General features: G+C 42.2%; 1 protein-coding gene across 2 annotated transcripts in view; it reads right to left on the bottom strand.

Moving 5' to 3' along the window:
* Positions 1-19,568, bottom strand: part of LOC121295549 (protein kinase C alpha type) — a 103,321-nt gene that overhangs the window by 53,108 nt on the left and 30,645 nt on the right. For both annotated transcript variants that reach the window (XM_041220322.1, XM_041220323.1), the window contains exon 3: positions 11,184-11,266. In XM_041220322.1, coding sequence (XP_041076256.1) covers positions 11,184-11,266 — 83 coding nt within the window. The remainder of the gene's footprint in view (positions 1-11,183; positions 11,267-19,568) is intronic.

Raw genomic sequence — 19,568 nt, 5'->3', positions numbered from 1 at the left:
GAAAATGAATCTGCTCTTAAATCACCTGAACCCCACCCAATGCCTTCTTTGGCACATGGTGAAGGACTGATGCACAAGGAGATAGAATGATTGGGGTTCTCGGTACCTGCTGCTCATTTGGCGTTTGTGGAGCAGATGGGGGGGGGGGGGGGGGGTTAAAGTAAGGTTCTACAAATTGCACAATTCATATCAGTCAGTAGGTGGCGCTGCAGTTCTACATGCAAGCAGAAGCATTAACATGCACAGGTCACTTGGGAGGGGGTAGCAGTACACATCGGTCAGCTGAGTGTAGAAAAGAGTGAACAACTTAAGAAATAAACAGCTCAACCCTGTCAGTACACCTCAGGAAGCTGCTTTAAGGGTTGCAAAGTGGCATTTTCCATGGTACGAACAGACCAGAATCATCAATGACTCAGACAAGAAGTCCCTGTGGATTAAGTTGAACCCAGCCCCTTTCACCCAGCAAACAGGAAGAAGGAAGGCAGGCAATTAAGAAGGTCTCCATGGAAATGCTGATGTTTACAGCGTGTGCTTTGCCAGTCATTTCAACCCCTCCGCCCCAGTGTGATTCAATCAGTAATTACTAATTCATCCATCGCCACGGCTTCTGATACATGAGGACCCAGGGGGGATCCTTCATTTGATAAGCAGCCTACTCACATTTTAATAAAGGTGCCCCACATGCCCTCCTGAACTTAATCTGATTAATAACTACAAAGAACAAGCATTTATAAATATCTTTCATGTTATCAAGCAGGAGAAAGAAAAAGAGCGCCAGGAAAGAGATAAAATCCCATCCTTAATTGGTTCACTGTGGGCTGGGATTCATGCAGCGTTCATTAACACAGCTAGTGTGCACAGCAGAGCGTAGCCCGCAGCCTCCAAACCAGGTCTTTGTTCCAGCCAAGGCTTTAATTATACATCCAACCTCTGGCCAGGTCCTAAAGTTCTAAACCAAATCAATGGTACACATTAAACATGGAATGGATTCACACACCAGTACTGGAGTTGCCTAACCCTAGTGTAGACAATATTGTGATCTACTTTTATTATGTCAGTAGAAATCTGCAAGAACTTTGTCTTCCCCCATTCAAGAGAACCATTCTCTTAAACATGTCACCAGGTGGCACTATACGCCAAGTAAAATACAGTGTTTACTTAGTCTTCAGATTACCAATAAAGCAAAGTATTTCCTTCAAGGATAGAAATAAGACTGTAGTTTCACCTAATTCCAGTTTTAATACAGGCTCGATTATCCAGGTAGCAAGCTCAGGTGTGTCTTACTGAACTCCTAGTGAAACAGAACTTAAATAAAGACAGGGGGGGACTTTGAAAATATGGCCCGAGGCCCTGTTGTTCTCTTTCGTGTTGTTCTGTTTGTGTTTTTATATAATCAATCACATTTTTGCACAGATTAATATTATTATTACTATCACCGCCTGCAATCATTCAACCCAATTAGCCTAATTGAAAATCACATAAAACCACAAAGCTACACAAATTAAAAAGGACAACCGCTGATTTTATTTTGCTCATTAAGATCACATCTGATCTTTTGAAAGCGCTAGGGACGCATATCAAACAACACCGCAAATCAAAGGATTAATGTCTTCAGAGTTGTAACTTAACTGCCAAAGAAAACTTGCTTGTAGCTTCTCAGTGAGGCTTTCCAAGCTGCTGCACTTCTAGACAATCTAATCTGAAGTATTGATCTGGTTCAGTAACAGAAGCACACACGCTTTTGTCGGCCATCCCCAGCTCCCTCGTGGTGCCTGCATGTGGGATTTCAGCAGGTTCACCACAATCAAAAGTTTACCCATCAGTGATTTTCATTGCAGCGCAAGAAACGAACCACACCAATGTTAAGAATTAAGAACATGTAACTTGTAAAGTATGTCTTTAAGCCACTGTAAAAACTGTAGAACGCCGTTTGAATCTAACCGGAATCCTTCAAAAACTGCCCCCTCCCCTCCTCTCTCTCCTCTCCCCCCCCTCCCCTCTCCCCCATCCCCTCTCCACTTCCTGCTCCCCTCAGAATATGACATGCCCTTAATTGGGATAAACACTCTGAAAATCCAGTGTATCTGCCAAGCCGCTAAATGCATCATATCAAGAAGTGCCAGATCCTCAAAAAATGGCTTTGAGCAAGAAAGAACAAGTCTGGAGCTTCATCTTAATGTGGAATATACAGTATATTAATGTGGACAGTATGCAGGGCAGAGTTTAATAACGAGGTATTTTTATATACCCTATATTTTACTTACTGTACGTATCTATAGCTGGGGAATTGTTCTTTAAATACATTTACAATTTCACACAGCACACCATTCACCATGTAAAAGTAAGATGTCTTTAGCAGCTCTGATACGAATACAGCAGTTCCCTCTGAAGCACACAATATAATAAACCCACAGAACTCTTTCAGTAAATGAAAGATTTCAAAGCTATTGCAAGCGATGTTGACAGTACAGTAACAGAGGCAGTGCAGACAAAGCCATGCGGTTTCTCCGTACGGTAAAGGTCAGCACAACGTTTCACACACATAATTCTGACCACCCTCGAGCTCACCCACACACGGCTTCACAGCGCGGGATCAATCCGTAAAGGGAAAACACAGAGAACTAACACTAAGAGCACTACTGAGGACTGGAAGAGACTCTTGCTGCAAGGTTGCATCATGGCCATGCTGGTTCCATCAAATCTGATGCTGTTTGTTTCTTTACTGGGAGATATCAGTCAAACAAAATGAGATATATAATGTGTAATATCTACCTGGAAGCATTGCACAGCTTCATTTTTCAAGAACTGCAGACCCTGGCAGATTCTCTCAGAGCAGACACTGCAGACTGCTGAACGTTTGTGTGTGTGTCTATATATATATAAACTGCATTCCCATTGATATGACACTAATTTGATTAAATAGCATTCACAATAGAAGGGAAAAGCCTCCAGGGGAAACTGTCTATGACTAGTTTTACTTCATTCACCAAGATGAACCTGTCAAGGCAGTGCTGCTGCCTGTCGTTACTGTACATGGTTCCATCACCACACAACTGTAGTGTAACTCCTCCAGTGCGTGGCTCGTTCCACCGTCACTGTGAAGACTCTGGAGTCACATGCGAGTCGCCGCTTCCTCTCGCAACAGCTTTACAAACAACAAACACTCTAGTAGAGCACCGAGGAGGACATCATTAGTGGTTTCTCAAACAAAGAAAGTCTGTCAAACCAATGAAAAACCCCCCCCCCCCCTCCCCCGTGGAAGCTGAAGAAGCATGATTAGCAACAGGGCTGTGTTGAGCGGTTTGTAAGGAGAGATCAGTGGGAACAGGCTGAGAGGGAAGTCTGTCTGTGTCAGCTGCGTATGAGCTGTGAGACGTGGAGTCGGAGGGACACAAGGTGTTACACAAAGCCCAGGGCCAGAAAACACCAGGGCTTTCAGTTTAGTCAATGACATAGAGGGCTGCTCGGGATTACCAAAGGGAACACAATTATATTTCAATCATGCAGATGAAAACTTAACCCATGTGCACACTTCCTGTGCTGAAAACGGGGCTTCCTTTACAGCGCGGTAATTGAGAATCCTGAGGCACATCTAGAGGGGGCTGCTTTATGATGTGAAGGAAAGGTCCTCAGATTTCCTTTGGCATGCTGATGCTGCCTCTAAATGATCCAGTGTAGGTATGTTAAATGAAGCTTGCTAAAAAGTGTTTGAATTCTGAGTGCTTCACTATGGTGTTACAATTCCAAAGAATGTCAGGTTTGCACAGATCAGCAACAGCAAAGCGTGTCGGTACAGTGCAATGCAAAGCATACAGGTCCTGGACTAGCTTCTGTTCAATTCCAGCAGGGTCCACATGGTACTGTACAACAAAGCAGGCTTGTGTAATTTCAATGCAATTGCTGGCTGAAGGAAATCTGAAGACAGTTTAGCAGCCTTGGCAATCCTCTGCCCGAGCCCTCTGTATAAACCGGGATAGGATTACTTTGGGCTTGGTTCTTGCACTGACTTTCACAGCCAGCTCCTTTCTGCCTTAGCTTATCTAGCTAAGAGGGACAAATCCCTCAGATCAGACCAAGGCAAATTCTAATGCAAAGCAGGGCCTGGGAAACACCGTGCCGGCTTCTCGTTAGTATTCCATCCAGAGTATCAAGACAGTAGATAATTAACAGCTTACCCTGTTTAATGACACCTGCTGTCACTATCTGCAGGTGCTGCTAGCTTCCCGTAAGTCATCTCCCGGCATCCTACAAATCCAGCAGCCATAATGACTTCTAGTGACTCAAAGAAACAGACAGCAAGTTGCTGTTTAGTTTTTTTTCCCTTGCCCTAAAATGTCCGTGCTGAGGGGGGAGAGGGAGTACAAATTCACATATGTCAGGCAGACTCATAAGTTCTGATTTATATAGAGAATGGTGTGCAGCCATTATCAGACATGAATGCTGCTTCATCCCAATAAATGAAGATCAACGTCGAAGACAAGCTGGTGCAATAGACTGTCGGACATGGATTTAGTAAATCAGCAGAACTTTAAGCGTTAGCTGTGAACAGTAGTTACAATCGGCACATGTGCTGTCAGAATGCTTGAGAACCTGTTAACAAGCAGACAAGCAAGAGTATTACTCACACCTAGGGTAGCTAGACCGCAAGCCTCTCATCATTTCTGACATGCTGCAGTTCACACAGCCCTCTGTACCTGGAACACATTACACAGTGACACACTGTTGTCTGTCTGCCTGTTAATGCTTGAACCTTTTTAAAATTCCGCAGAGCTGTTTCTCGTCCCGCCGCGGAGCTGTTTCTCGTCCCGCCGCGGAGCTGTTTCTCGTTACAACAGTATAATGGATTCCCAGGTAAAATTAGAGAAACACTGCAGCACAATGAAGGAGGTTCGAGCCGAATCCCTTTGGTTCTTCTAGTTTTACCTTGGAATCCATTATACTGTCTCAGTGCATCACTCAACACTTTGTAATGTTAAACAGTTTCTGGAATATTACTGCATGCATTTTTTTGTTTGATTTGCTTAGTGAAGATTAACACTTTCACTACATAAAGTACAATACTTGGGATTGAGAAATCTGATCACGCATCTTTTAAAAGGAAGTGATGTCGCCTCGTAAAAATAATGTATGGGCTGCTGCTGACAGCTTGAGCCTTATACACATCATCATAAAGACGTGATGCATCTCAAATCACCTGAATACGTGGCATCTTACTCTATATATTATAGGCACTCAGCCATATAAGTTATGGGATTCATGATCACAATATACATATACAGGAGTGACTGAAATATATATATATATATGTGTGTGTGTGTGTGTGTGTGTGTGTGTGTGTGTGTGTGTGTGTGTGTCTGTGTGTGTGACCCGAGTGTAAATGTTGTAATGAGTGCTTGAAAGGGGGTATAACAATGTACAACTGTTTTTTTTTTAATGTAATTAAAATGTTTCTTTTGCAAGTACAGGTTTTTCCGCTTGTTAAAAAAAAACAAAAAAACAACAACACTTTTTTGTGTTCTGTTTTTGTACCAGTTAAGCTTGTTTAAACCTAAATTCACAGAATTCCAGAGAACAAGCTCTGTGCAATGTGCCCCAACTTATTGTGCTGCTGGATTTGAATGAAAACACGGCACATTTCAATACATAAAAAAAGGAAATAATACTGATACTACGATGACTACTACTACTACTTATTATTATTATTATTATTATTATTATTAGAAGCTATGCAGTTCTGCAGTACTAGTTGTTGCATACAGTATAAACACAAATTATAGACTGTAGAATAAACAATGTCCAAAAGGAATGACAAATATACATTAGCATTGCCGCTTTCTGCAAACTCAGCAATCTGTTAAAAAAATTAAAACCTGTGAAGCAAACAAAGGGAGATGTAGTGATAAATGCTGTGAGTGGATGTGCCTTTCTGTGAACAGTGCCATTACTCAGAACTAGGGCTGCTGGCAGCCAGCTTCGGGAAAGGTTTTACATAGTAATCATCAGAAGTAGGGGCTGGTTTGACGGCGAAACCACACTAAGACTGCTGCTCTCACACACAAACCACACTAAGACTGCTGCTCTCACACACAAACCACACTAAGACTGCTGCTCTCACACAAACCACACTGAGACTGCTGCTCTCACACACAAACCACACTGAGACTGCTGCTCTCACACACAAACCACACTGAGACTGCTGCTCTCACACAAACCACACAGACTGCTGCTCTCACACACAGACCACACTGAGACTGCTGCTCTCACACAAACCACACAGACTGCTGCTCTCACACACAGACCACACTGAGACTGCTGCTCTCACACAAACCACACTGAGACTGCTGCTCTCACACACAAACCACACTGAGACTGCTGCTCTCACACACAAACCACACTGAGACTGCTGCTCTCACACAAACCACACAGACTGCTGCTCTCACACAAACCATACTGAGACGGCTGTTCTCACACACAAACCACACTGAGACTGCTGCTCTCACACACAAACCACACTAAGACTGCTGCTCTCACACAAACCACACTGAGACTGCTGCTCTCACACAAACCACACTGAGACTGCTGCTCTCACACACAAACCACACTGAGACTGCTGCTCTCACACACAGACCACACTGAGACTGCTGCTCTCACACACAGACCACACTGAGACTGCTGCTCTCACACAAACCACACTGAGACTGCTGCTCTCACACAAACCACACTGAGACTGCTGTTCTCACACACAAACCACACTGAGACTGCTGCTCTCACACACAAACCACACTGAGACTGCTGCTCTCACACACAGACCACACTGAGACTGCTGCTCTCACACAAACCACACAGACTGCTGCTCTCACACAAACCATACTGAGACGGCTGTTCTCACACACAAACCACACTGAGACTGCTGCTCTCACACACAAACCACACTGAGACTGCTGCTCTCACACACAAACCACACTGAGACTGCTGCTCTCACACACAAACCACACTGAGACTGCTGCTCTCACACACAGACCACACTGAGACTGCTGCTCTCACACACAGACCACACTGAGACTGCTGCTCTCACACACACACACACACAATTGCAAACCACACTCATGCCAAGTTCCTAATCCTGGTTGGAGGCCCAGGGGGAGCGCTGCATTAGCTTGTGCACGCCTGTGGGGTTATGGAGGTCCTGTAAACAGGCTGGGGATTATCACACATTACAGCCCCCTACTGTACAGGCACCTGATCAGCAACTTCCCAAGCTTGGATCTTGCCATCCAGGATTCAGCAGCTTGGGTTCCGTAAAAAGAAAAAAGTGCATTACAGGGTTAAATCAGTGATGGCAGAAACCTTATGGGGTTAGGAGAACTCGGTTTGGAGCTTGCATCAAGTGCTATCTGCGATCATCTGCAAATTGAGGACAGCATTGTCCAACAATCAATTCCATGAAATGAAATGGGAGTGCAGTCACATGTTCAGAGTGCTCCTGGGCACACCCTGGAGGCACCAGGCACATCCCAGGGAAGACTCAGACTGATGGACCCCAGTGTTGTTGCTGTTTATTGCTCTAAACTTTGATAGTCTCAGAAAGATGGAACGGGTGGCAGAAATGATTATAGGAGGAACAATCTGTCATTATCCAGTATCCTGCGATCAATGCAGTGCCCTGAACAAATTGAAAATCAGGAGGCAATGCATGCATTTTAATATACTGCACAATACAGACTAATCATTTGAAATGATCAAACCTTCTATTTCTCTGTGATACATTAGGTATCATCACCTAGCAGCTGTTTACTGATTTTCAATGAAGACTGCTTTTCATTACTTTCATTGCTCATAGAAGCCCTGTACTCTGGAAATAAAAAAAATGTTTGTACTCTGGAAATAAAAAACTAAATGTTGATAGATATTCTAGGCGTTTTCACACTGGTAAGCAAATTACAATGTTTTGTTTTTTTCAAGCAAACAAGCCTACTTTCACAAAACACCACATTGTTCTTGACAGGACTATTACTTTTTTTGTGCACAATGCTAAATAAGTATTCCTGTGGGCAAAGCATACTGAAAACAACAACTGCTGTGTCTGTAATAAATAACTCTACTGTAGGTTATTGAACAGCCTCATGCTATGTGAATATCAATGCACACTCGCAATCACATTTCACTGTTTGAAATGGTCAGGCAGAGAGAAACCGGTTGATTTATTAGGTTGCAAAAGCAAACAAGCAGTTAAGATTGTTACATGGCAGGATTTTCAACAGAACAACAAAATAATCAATTGAAATGACTAGCTCCCAGCTCTTTTCAGAGAGAACCTCTAACCTGTAAAATGTACGCTCTGTGAAGCTCTACAAGCCCAGCCCATTACAGTCTCTTACAAAGAGAGAATGTCTGCTGATGGCGTAATCAAGGGTCATTATTCCATTCAGCACAAGTGCAATCAACTGAGCACTGTTGAAATATGTGCAACCAAAAACTGAGAAATCAGAAACTCAAACTGTGACCTATCAAAAACAACGCTCAAAAACTCTGAGTCATTAAAAACCGAGCTCTCAAAAAAAAACTTTTTTTTCCTTTAAAATTATTCCATCATCATTGTTTTAGTTGCAACCCGAGAATCAGAGCAAGTCATCAGGCACAGTAATGGAATTATCAGTTCATTTCCCCAAGCAGAGCTGAGACCAGAACATACTGAAAATCACTGCGAGGATGGTAGATCATTCCTCTTCAATAACTGCTATTGACAAAAAGAGGCTGCAGAAAAATCAGATGCTATTAACAAGACTATGACAAGAAATAAAACACTGTGCACCTAACAGCTATCACTCTCAAATGTGTACTGGTACTGTATATACACTGCTAGTAAATGTGGTCAGTTTGCATGGTTCTGTATTTTAGCAAGGTTTTCACCACCTTTCCCCCCCCCCCCCCCCCATGGTTTTTACTGTGCATTTACCATAATGTGCCATATTTTTCAATGTGCATTACCATACTGTACCTCTCTGTACTTTACAAAGCTTCCCTATGCTGGGAGTCTTATTTCCACCCCTGAATTGTAGTCTACTCTACAGTACTGTGTATTGGAGTTTCCTGAACTGGACCGACAGGGGGTCTCTGCTCCAGCATCCCATTCGCTAGTTTCCATTCTAGAATCCCTGGGTTCCCCTCCTGTAATTTGTGCATGTGTTCTACAGAACAGTTGTAGTTCTCCAAGTGTACAGCAGGTGGCGCACTGCTTGTGGAACGCACTCTCAGCAAGACGAGAAAAGCTCGTTTAATTCCACCACTTACTCTAAGAGAGGTACCTTACTCTTCAGGTAACCAGTGGAATAACCGGTGCGGTACAGGGCCCTAGTTATCCAAAATATAACAGGACTAACAGGTTTACCTGATCGCTGGATGACCTTTATGAAATTCTGTGTAATAAATGTGACTATTTCACTTTGTGATTATAACAACACGATACAATTTCCCAGATCCTGTTACTAATTAAGTGCTGTGGTTAAGATACTCCATGTTTGCTGCTTGAAATGTCGTCAGACGTACCTTCCTATGCGTTTTTCAGACCAGCCTGACCAGGCTCTATGTATCTTCTATATTTTGGTGATGGCAGCACAGCAGTCAGGAGGATCATTTCATTCTGTTCTGAAATTACAGTGATTCTGCAGCCTCTTGTTTGCAGAAATAGCCTTTTCAGCACAAGTAGTGTAGCATACACAAAATACAAGACCTACAATAACATTAAAATTCAAATCCACACCAGAACAGGGGTTTAAAACTGACCAGACCTTTCAACTCACAACTAGCATCTATGCTGCGCTATTTCTAATGCAGGGCGCATTGTGATTCATGGCTTTCAGTTGTAAAAGAGCAGGTTATGAAATAGCTCGGGTAAGACACCGGTTCAGCTAATAGGTAAGAAGCAAACAAGTTTCACACTCAGTCTCTGCTCAGTTTACAGGTCGCTTCTGGAACTGTGTGGTGACTAATTCAACTTCTGTAAAGCAATGCGGTTCTTTAAAATCACCAGACTAATACACCTGGCTGACCTGCTGCACGAGTTCAATGATGAAGACAGGTGAGACAATTACTGCATATCGGACACCTTTTCCTTTTTTAAAAAAGTAGAGGTTGTACCTGCTAGTTTTTATCTGTACTAGTAAGAACAAACAACTAGGGAGTCTAAGAAAAAAAAAAAAAAACTACAAATCTTACCTCATTTGCATATTTATAGCTATGGTTAAAACAAAAAAAAAGACCTGCAAGAAAGTTTTTTTTATAGTAATTGCAAGAAAGCGTTGTATTTGACTGGAAACACTGAAACGCCAAAAAGCCCCATTCGAATCAGTGGTAAACAATAACACCCTAAATGTGGGGAATGTGATTGTAGCCACAGCCTTCTCACCATGGATAAAGAGGGCCATACAGACAATAGCCCCCCCCACCCCCCCACCCCCCCCCACAATGGACAGCACAAGATGATCTGACTAATCCTAGCGATACTAAACTAAAATAGAACACATTTTCTTTTTCTTGCTAGAATAGCTTACAAGGACATGCTCACTCAAGGTTGCAACAAAGGTATTTAAGAAGACTGGAGCAAAGGGATTTGAAATGAAATTCAATAGCCTGGATCTGCGCGGTCATTTGAACACCTAATGAAATAGAAAATCTCTCTGCTCTCATTGTCTTAGCGCACGCCACGCTGCTGTCCTACAGAAGGGGGAAACCGTTAAAGCAAGCTTCCTTCCAATGAAGATTCTGCAAGAAGCACGCCCACAGCAATAAGCTTCAGAATTAATTTTAATTGCTTTTTTTTTTCATTTCCCTTACTGTTATAGTTTGCAATCATTCTGCGTGGTTCTAGGTTTTGTGGCACCACTATTGCGTTATAATCATTTCCTCCTAAGGATGCACTTATGAATCTTCTGTATAATGACATCTGAAGTGACTTACATAACATAGCTGAGCTGCCTGCTTCTACTCATTGACATTTCACGTGAAACCCTCCCGCATCTATACCCTTGTATGTCGCCCCCTGGTGGGCTAGGGTTATTGGCCTCATCCACTGGCCAGAGCCATAGTTTACTGGGACTTGTACATTCATGTCTATCCTGCTCAAGCTGTAGTGGTTGATCTGTTCTACTGCACTGAGAGAAATGGCATGGACAGGGGGTACTCACGTCAGTGTCGGGCCCCTTGTCTGCACCAGGGCATGAGAACGTGACAAACTCATGACACCGCTTGTGGACCACAAAACAGCAAACTGGAGAGAGAGTGAGAGAGAGAGAGAGAGAGAGAGAGAGAGAGAGAGAGAGAGAGAGAGAGAGAGAGAGAGAGAGAGAACACAACAACATGATTAATTTATGAAAGTAGACACAATGTTCAATTTCTATCTGCAGCTGGCTTTGATCCCAGACTCATACTAGATACACCTGCAACATGAAATACATTGTTTTTTGGATAATAATAATAATAATAATAATAATAATAATAATAATAATAATAATAATAATAAATTCCATCAGACTACGTTTGCCAAGCTTATCATTTCACCAACAAATATTGAATCTGATTGCAAAGATAGAGCTGAGCATTATAACAAAGGAAAGGTATTGAAGTCATTCAGGTTTACCTTTTGAGTTACAGTAGCCAATTGCACTTTTAATAACAAGCTTTCAGCACAATTCTACGTAGTTACGCAATGTAGTCACTATTATTTGCTAAAGGGTTTGGTTTATGTAACCACTAATCTCTAAGTAAACAGCCAGACCAAAAACAGGAGCCCTTCATCTGACTGAAAGGCGACCCACAGAGCACACACTCACGGATAAGAAAGCAATAGTCTGTGTGCCCCAGACTTGGGGGGGAAAAAGCAATAAGGTGACATTTAAAAACCGTCATTCAGGGAGTACTTGCACTAGATTTTAAATATGCAGAGGCAAGGTGAGGCAGGCTAATAGACCACCATTAATTACCTCACAGCTTCTCTCCTGCTTCCTTAAAGCGGAAACTAATTACCTCTGGAAATGTCTGGAGGTTCAATTTGAATTATACTTTAGAGTAGAATAATGCAGATTTCAAAGCAGCAGCCCTTTATCTTTAAAAACAGGTGAAGACAAAGGGTAGGCAGCAGCCAAGATGGAACTGTGTCGATGTCACAAGAATGCCAGGTTCTGAAGGGATGCAAGTCTGTTCTCAAGGAGTGACGCCTTTAGAGAACAGGGAAGTGCAGCTTTTATATATTACAGAATACACGTTCCACTTGCAGACAGATCCCTGCCTCTAACGAGCTGCGTGAGAGCTGACAGCTGCCTTTGATGTGTTTTCATTTGTGTTTTACTTTTCTCATGCGTGACTGTGATCTGATGGAGACGCCACTGCAATGTGTGCCAGCAATGCTGATAGCCAGCCTATGACCCAAATGATACCTGATTTATTACATTTAAAAAAAAAAAAAAAAATGTAACCATGAAAATCTCGTTGATGTGCGCCACTTTAGAAACAGGAGCATCCTGGTAATCCATGCCCCAGTACATTATGCAATGGGTATAAACATCACAAACACAACCTACTTTACAGAACAAAGACAAGTCATTTACTCATAAAAGAAAGATGAAAGTGAACAGCTTTTAAATAAAAAAAAAAAAAAACATCTGGGGAGCGCCGTTTACCATCGTGATAATGATAGGCACTGTTCCCACTTATCTCTTCTTGGAAATGAAGATAATTAGGGTCCGTGGAGTCAGCATGGTTTTAGGAAAGGGAGATCCTGTCTAACTTGCTTGATTTTTTCAGGATGCAACATCTACAGTGGATAACTGCATAACATATGACATGGTTTATTTAGATTTCCAGAAAGCTTTTGACAAAGTCCCGCATAAAAGATTAATTCTCAAACTGAATGCAGTAGGGATTCAAGGAAATGCATGCACATGGATTAGGGAGTGGTTAACATGTAGAAAACAGAAAGTACCAACTAAAACCTCAAAATGGAGCGAGGTAACCAGTGGAGTACCACAGGGATCAGTATTAGGTCTTCTGCTATTCCTACTCTACATTAATGTCTTAGATTCTGGCATAGTAAGCAAACTTGTTAAATTTGCAGACGACATGAATAGGTGGAGTGGCAAACACCATTGTAGCAGCAAAGGTCATTCAAAATGATCTAGACAGCATTCAGAACTCGGCAGACACATGGGAAATGGCACGTAATATAAAAAAAGTGTAGACGTGGTTACCGTTTTACTCTTGTGACCTCAGAGAGATAAGAATGGGAGATAAGAATTATGGGAGATAACATGGGAGAACATGGGAGATCAGAATTATTCAGGGTTTAAAAGGCATGTCATATGCAGACAGGCTAAAAGAATTGAATCTGTTCAGTCTTGAACAAAGACGACTACGCGGCGACCTGATTCAAGCATTCACAATTCTAAAAGGTATCGACAATGTTGATCCAAGGGACTTTTTCGACCTGAAAAAAGAAACAAGGACCAGGGGTCACAAATGGAGATTAGATAAAAGGGCATTCAGAACAGAAAATAGGAGGCACTTTTTTACACAGAGAATTGTGGGAGTCTGGAACCAACTCCCCAGTAATGATGTTGAAGTCGACACCTTGGGACCCTTCAAGAAGCTGCTTGATGAGATTCTGGGATCAATAAGCTACTACCAACCAAACGAGCAAGATGGGCCGAAATGCCTCTTCTCACTTGTAAACTGATGCTCTTAATCCATACTGAACTGTAGGCTGGTACACAACAATAAATACACAGATAATCAGTCATTATTTGGCTAGAAAGTCGGCTTTATGAAGCAGGGTCCACATCAAAGTCCAGCCTACGGAAAGGGTTGCCTGCATAATTTCATCAAATGTGATTCAATAATGAAACCCACTTGCACATCAATAATGAACCACACTCACACAAGCACACACACATTCACACTCACACACAGGAGCCTCTGCTGGTTTAAACACTCACACATGTCAAACAGCACTATAACAAGACAGAAAGACAGTGGCTGGATCACAGGAGCACGATTCCCCTTTCACAAAACTTTTTAAATTAAATAACAACAAGAACAAATCAATAAGATATTTTAAGATAACACAGCGGTGGAAGAAATCTTCAGTGTTCAGCGCAGTGCACTGGACAGGTAAGAGGCCCCTATATTTGAACAGCATCATGAAACGAATGACTTGAAAGATTTTGTTATTTCTGCACAGCACCTTGTACTCCACAACTTGAAGATTTTCCATTTTATATGTAAGGAAATACTAAAATTCAAATGTTTCACACTAGAAATCTTTTTCAATGTCCTTTTCTAAGGAGTCTAGACTCTATTGAGAGTGTAATCGTCATGCATCATGATTGTTATCTTAAGCAAAAAGGAAATAACTACACTACTGATCAACAGAAAATGACTCCTTAAAGATTTCAATCTACAATTACAACTTTTTTTTTTTTAAGTTCACATTTATTTTAGACGTCTGCCTCCAGTCCACAGTGCTGTAACACCCAAGCCTGACATTTAAAAAAAAAAAAAAGCAGCGAGACAGACGACATATCGGGAACGAAGGCCCCCCGCCACTAACACCCGAACCCGGCAGGGTGTCCTCTTTTATGTCTGCCTATCCCAGACAAGCTAGTGAGCTCTCAGACTGGCACAGCTCAGCAGCAAGAGAGACGCCGGAGAAAAGGGCACTGCAGCTTTCCATCTTCAGAGCCACTAAAGGAGTGCTAATCAAGGCTTTACAATGCATTTCATTAGCGCTGGCAACTGGGAACCAAAAAAAAGGGCCACTGATTCCAAAAACAACCTACTTTCCAAAAAAAGGGGCTATCGATTCCAAAAGCAGGGCCAATGATTCAAGATGTGGCGCTACTTTTGTTCAAAGATTCCCTTTGCTATTATTTGAGGTGAAACATGATGCTGCTGTCGTTCAAACTCACTCCAGCAGTCTAGCTGCAATCAAACTGTTAATAGAGTGCAGTTTTACCATTTCACACTGTGTACAGTATCTTGTTTCAAGTCTGAGGATTCATACCGATAGCCAAGTACGACACATGGGACACATGATCTGCTATTACTGCTTAATAGAAGAAGAGGGAACCTATCTGACTTATATAAAAGTACTAGAGGGGGATACGGTTCTTTGGTTCCTTTTTATTTTTCTACCACAACTTAATTTTCCACTCTGTGATTGATGCCTGCGCTGGTAAAATGTTCAGCTAATCCAAACCCCAGGTCCACGACTACGCCATTTGTCTCTATTTCCATCCAAGGCTGCGTACAGCAGGTGACACTGCTTGGGAGACAGGGCGAGCATCAGGATGAGTGAACAGCAGCGGCAATGTGTTTTACAGATGCTACTGCGGCTCTGCTATGCATGGAAAGGAACAGGTTTCTCTCTGTCATTTCAAATAATACCCTGCATGACTTTTACCTTCACTGCAGAAATCTATGTTTGTGCACAGCTGTGACCCACTCTCCTCTACAAACACATTTCCCAAGAGGTAAATGAAGTGGCTTGCAGGTATTTGGCAGCTCAGACACCGTGGTTAAGACTGTGGTTAAAGTGAAATAAACCCTCTCCAAATGATGTCAGTGCAGTGTCACTACGCAGTGTCCTATGATCATGCAAATCTGTGTATGCACTTGTGTAGCAGGGGGTGCGGTACAGTAATACACAATGAAGTACTTAAAAAATAGATGGTGAGTAAGTAGATTCAAGAAAATGCACAGAGTCCTTTTCTTCAATCAGTTGCCAGGTTTATTGAAATATGCAGGGAGTCTGGTCCCAGGTACAGGACATACAGAACTCAAAATTACAATGCTTGCGTGACATTAAATACCCTTCTGTATAGATGGTCCACCTCCCCTTTCTCTGACACTTAACCAATGGTCAAGGTAATTTAATTTATTGTGTGAGTGTTAATGTGTGTGTGTCTGTGTGTGTGGTCTAGTGTGACAACCTCTGAACTCAGTGCATTCTTCACACTCCTGGAGACAAAAGGTCCATACATCTGCCTTTTGTTATCTCCTTGCGACCCCCATTGATGCCAGTGGGATTATCTCTTTTGATCTCTCTGAAGTCTAGAGCCTGTTCCCTTCTAGTCCACAGCATTGTTATCTCATTAGCTTGCAGTCATTGTTGGGCAGTTTGTAGACGCATCGTCTCTATCAGTGGTTAGCAGTACATGCAATTTGAACCAAACAGTCTGCTATCTGCATAGTCTCTTTTCAGAAAAGAACACCAGTATAGCTCTGCTAGTCCACATGCGTAGCAAACCCCTAATCAATTCTCAATCCATGTTTTCCAACACACAAGATCAGCACATGTCTTATATTAGGGAATATTTTAGAAAATTGCTGAAGAGATGGTGAAACTATATTAGGAGTCCAATTCTCTAATGTGGTATTTTATAAAGGTTACTGACACAATGCACCATGCAGGTGTACAGACCTATAACCCTCTTAGCCCTTGCATTTGCACTTAATACCTTGAGCTGTGCTGCGCCTACATGTGGTTCAAGCCCACCGTGAAGCCTACGCTACAGCACGTTAGTCATTCCCACTTCACTGGGTAACAATGGGAGCCAGTTTTACTGTCCTCACGACCAAAAGTCTCCCCCGGACTTCTCACTAAAATACAAGCACAGGGATTCTAAGGCACAAACATGCATCCCATTGTTACTGAAAAGCACAGCAGGGCTCAAATAGGCTTTGATAGACCTGTGGAGTGGCTTCACACTTGACAAACCATGATTCAGAAACTTCGACCCATTCCAGCAGTCGCTTTTTGTGCAGAAGAGAGTGCTTTAAAAACCTTCCAGGAAATAAGCCTGTCTGCTTTCATGATTACTTTTAATAAAATGCTGTCACGGCTACACAAAGGTTTACTGCTTTTAATGTCCAATTTTCTTTACTCACTCGGCAGGGATCTTTTGTTACGCCAAACAATCGCAGACAGTTTCCTTGCAAACTCTTCTCCTAGACAGCAGTTCAGAGCTGCAAGCTGCTTCAATTAGAAAACGCCTCAAAGGCTAGTTTTTTATGCTCCCAGTTGGTTTAACCTACTTTGCTGAAGGTGGTTGGAGACGCAAAGCATTCAGATTGTGAGGCCGTGAAAAACGTTCCTCTGAAGGCAATATTGTTTCATTCTAATATAGTATATTTGTACACAGTGTATACTCTGTAATAATACTTTCCAATTGCCTCATTGATATCTAATAATCTAATCCGATTTGAGGAATCTATTCCCTGATCCTCTTTGTATCCCGAAAGCAAACCAGTTTCGAGCTGGGTCATAAATATGACAGGTTATATTTCCTGTTTCATATTCATGCTCATACGCCCTGTGATAACTGTGAATACATCCTCTGGACCACCTGCTGCCGTCTCTATGCCCCAGTCATCTTATAAATAAATTACCTGCTACTACATCCTCAGATATCAATATTTAATCATTTGAACTTTTGAAATTTTCTGTGAACTGATAGCTGTAAAGAAAACAGAAAAAAAAAACTGTAAGTTACAGCAGCTACTGAATAAATTGTAACATCAGATTTTTTCTGTTAAAATGCAGTTAGTGTTGGTGGGGACGGTCAGTCAGTACAGTTGTCTTGTGTGTATGGAGACGGCTGTCGGTTTTCTCCTGGGTTTCAGGCAGCCAAAGCCCAGTAATTCATTATTATGCAGATCTATGTTAGTAAGTGTCTAGGGAGCGGATTTAAAAGAAGCAATGCTCAAATAAATATTGATTTATTTTTACACTTTTCATGAGGTTGTTCATTACCTTATAAGCACATCTACAAAACAAACATTCTGGGATGACATTAATAACCTCCTGCTGCTGCAGGCACAGAAGCAGCGGAAGCCATGCCTACTCACAGAGCGGCAAGAAGGGGAATTAAACAAACTGGAGAGCTGACAAGGCTTCTGAGAAAGCAGCGTGCAAAGAACAGCGGGGCACTGCGAGTTCAATGAGAACCCCCTTGTTAAAATCGCATGCGTTCAGAAAGGGAATGTTTTCATATATATACTGGCGACACCCTGGCTGAAATGTCATGTGTGTGTGTCTTTTTGCAATGTTGTTTTTCTACCTTGCAGACTGCAGTGCTCTTAGGAATTTCTCCCGGAGAAAGGTAAATGTAATTGTTACCAAAGCAAGCTGTATGCATTCACAGAAAATGCTTCAGAAGCCCCAACGCAATGTAAAGCAGAATCACAAAGCCTTGGTGTCGTCACTGTATCTATCTACAGCATGCAGAACAGCACATAGGGTTGGCATCAATGCTTTAAGGTACTTTCTTCTCTCTTTATCCAATATAACACAACGTACATTTCTCGGGGAGGTAATCCAAACACTCAGAACGACAGGATCCAAGAGGATTTAAAAGCATGACCTACAGCAACTGGTAGGTTGTTATGGAAATGTCATGTGGGGCAGGGGGACAGTGAAGCTGGTTGCCTTGGGAACAACACTAATGATATAATAAAGGATTACTTAAAAAAAAAAAAAAGGTTCATTATAAATTAAACAGCCTGTAGATCAGTCAACCGGGGGATAGCTACTGTGAAGCACAGTGCTGTGGAGCAGGGGATGTGACTCTTGTTAAAGAATATCTGATGGAACCGGTTACCATGTGCACAAGCTCCTAGTGCACACCCTGTTATATGCTGCCTCGTGCAACTCTTGGAACATGTGAATGACCCTTTAGATTGGTTTGAACATCTGTATGCACTAAACCTATTGATCTAAGGGCATAACCATTCCAGAACATGTATTTGGTGGGATTTGCCATGCTAGGCATCCCATTAAAAGTAAAAGTTATTTAGTTTGGTGTATTTAATCGTCAGACTTAGACTTGGCCCCACATGGTCTTCAGAAGTGGAGAGTATTCAGCTCTGAATGAAGCAGCGTAGGCACTCCGATTGAATATGCATTACTGCTATTGCATGCGTTCAGCAATGCTTCACGTAAATCAGGCAAAGTGCTAGAATTACAAAGAACTATAAGGCACTTAGAAAAGTTATTTAGCATTGGTTTAGTTTTATAGCTCTGTATTATTAACAGTTACAACTTGAAATCACCTGGTTTATTTACTCCACCTTACCAACATAAATTGTTTATAGCAACCTGAGCATTACTTCACATGGCTTCCACCACTTAATATCAAACAGCCTGAAACACACCAGCACCACCTGTAACTAAAGCAACGTGCTTCAGGGTTTAAAGCACGGAGGTTTTGCTAACAGTATGGACTGGCATCTGTGCTTCAACAGAGCGCGTCTCAGTACTGTAATATAATTCACAAAGGGTCCGTGATTAATACTGCTTCCCTCACGAGATAAATATCTCACTCACCGCAACCACGGCCTTTCCTTTTCTCGCTCACTTTCTGTATTGTACTGCTAAGAATGAACTTTGCATGCCACACATAATAAAATCTCTATGTTCCTGGCACTGCTCAGCTGCTCTGCCACCTCGACTGAACCCAGTCAACTGAAAAGCATGACAGAAGTGGCTCACACTGATGTCGACTTGCCTTCTATATTTT

The sequence above is a fragment of the Polyodon spathula genome, chromosome 20, assembly GCF_017654505.1.
Source record: "Polyodon spathula isolate WHYD16114869_AA chromosome 20, ASM1765450v1, whole genome shotgun sequence".
Classification (NCBI taxonomy): Eukaryota; Metazoa; Chordata; class Actinopteri; order Acipenseriformes; family Polyodontidae; genus Polyodon; species Polyodon spathula.
The sequence above is the reverse complement of the archived record's forward strand: the minus strand, read 5'-3'. Positions and strand labels throughout refer to the sequence as shown.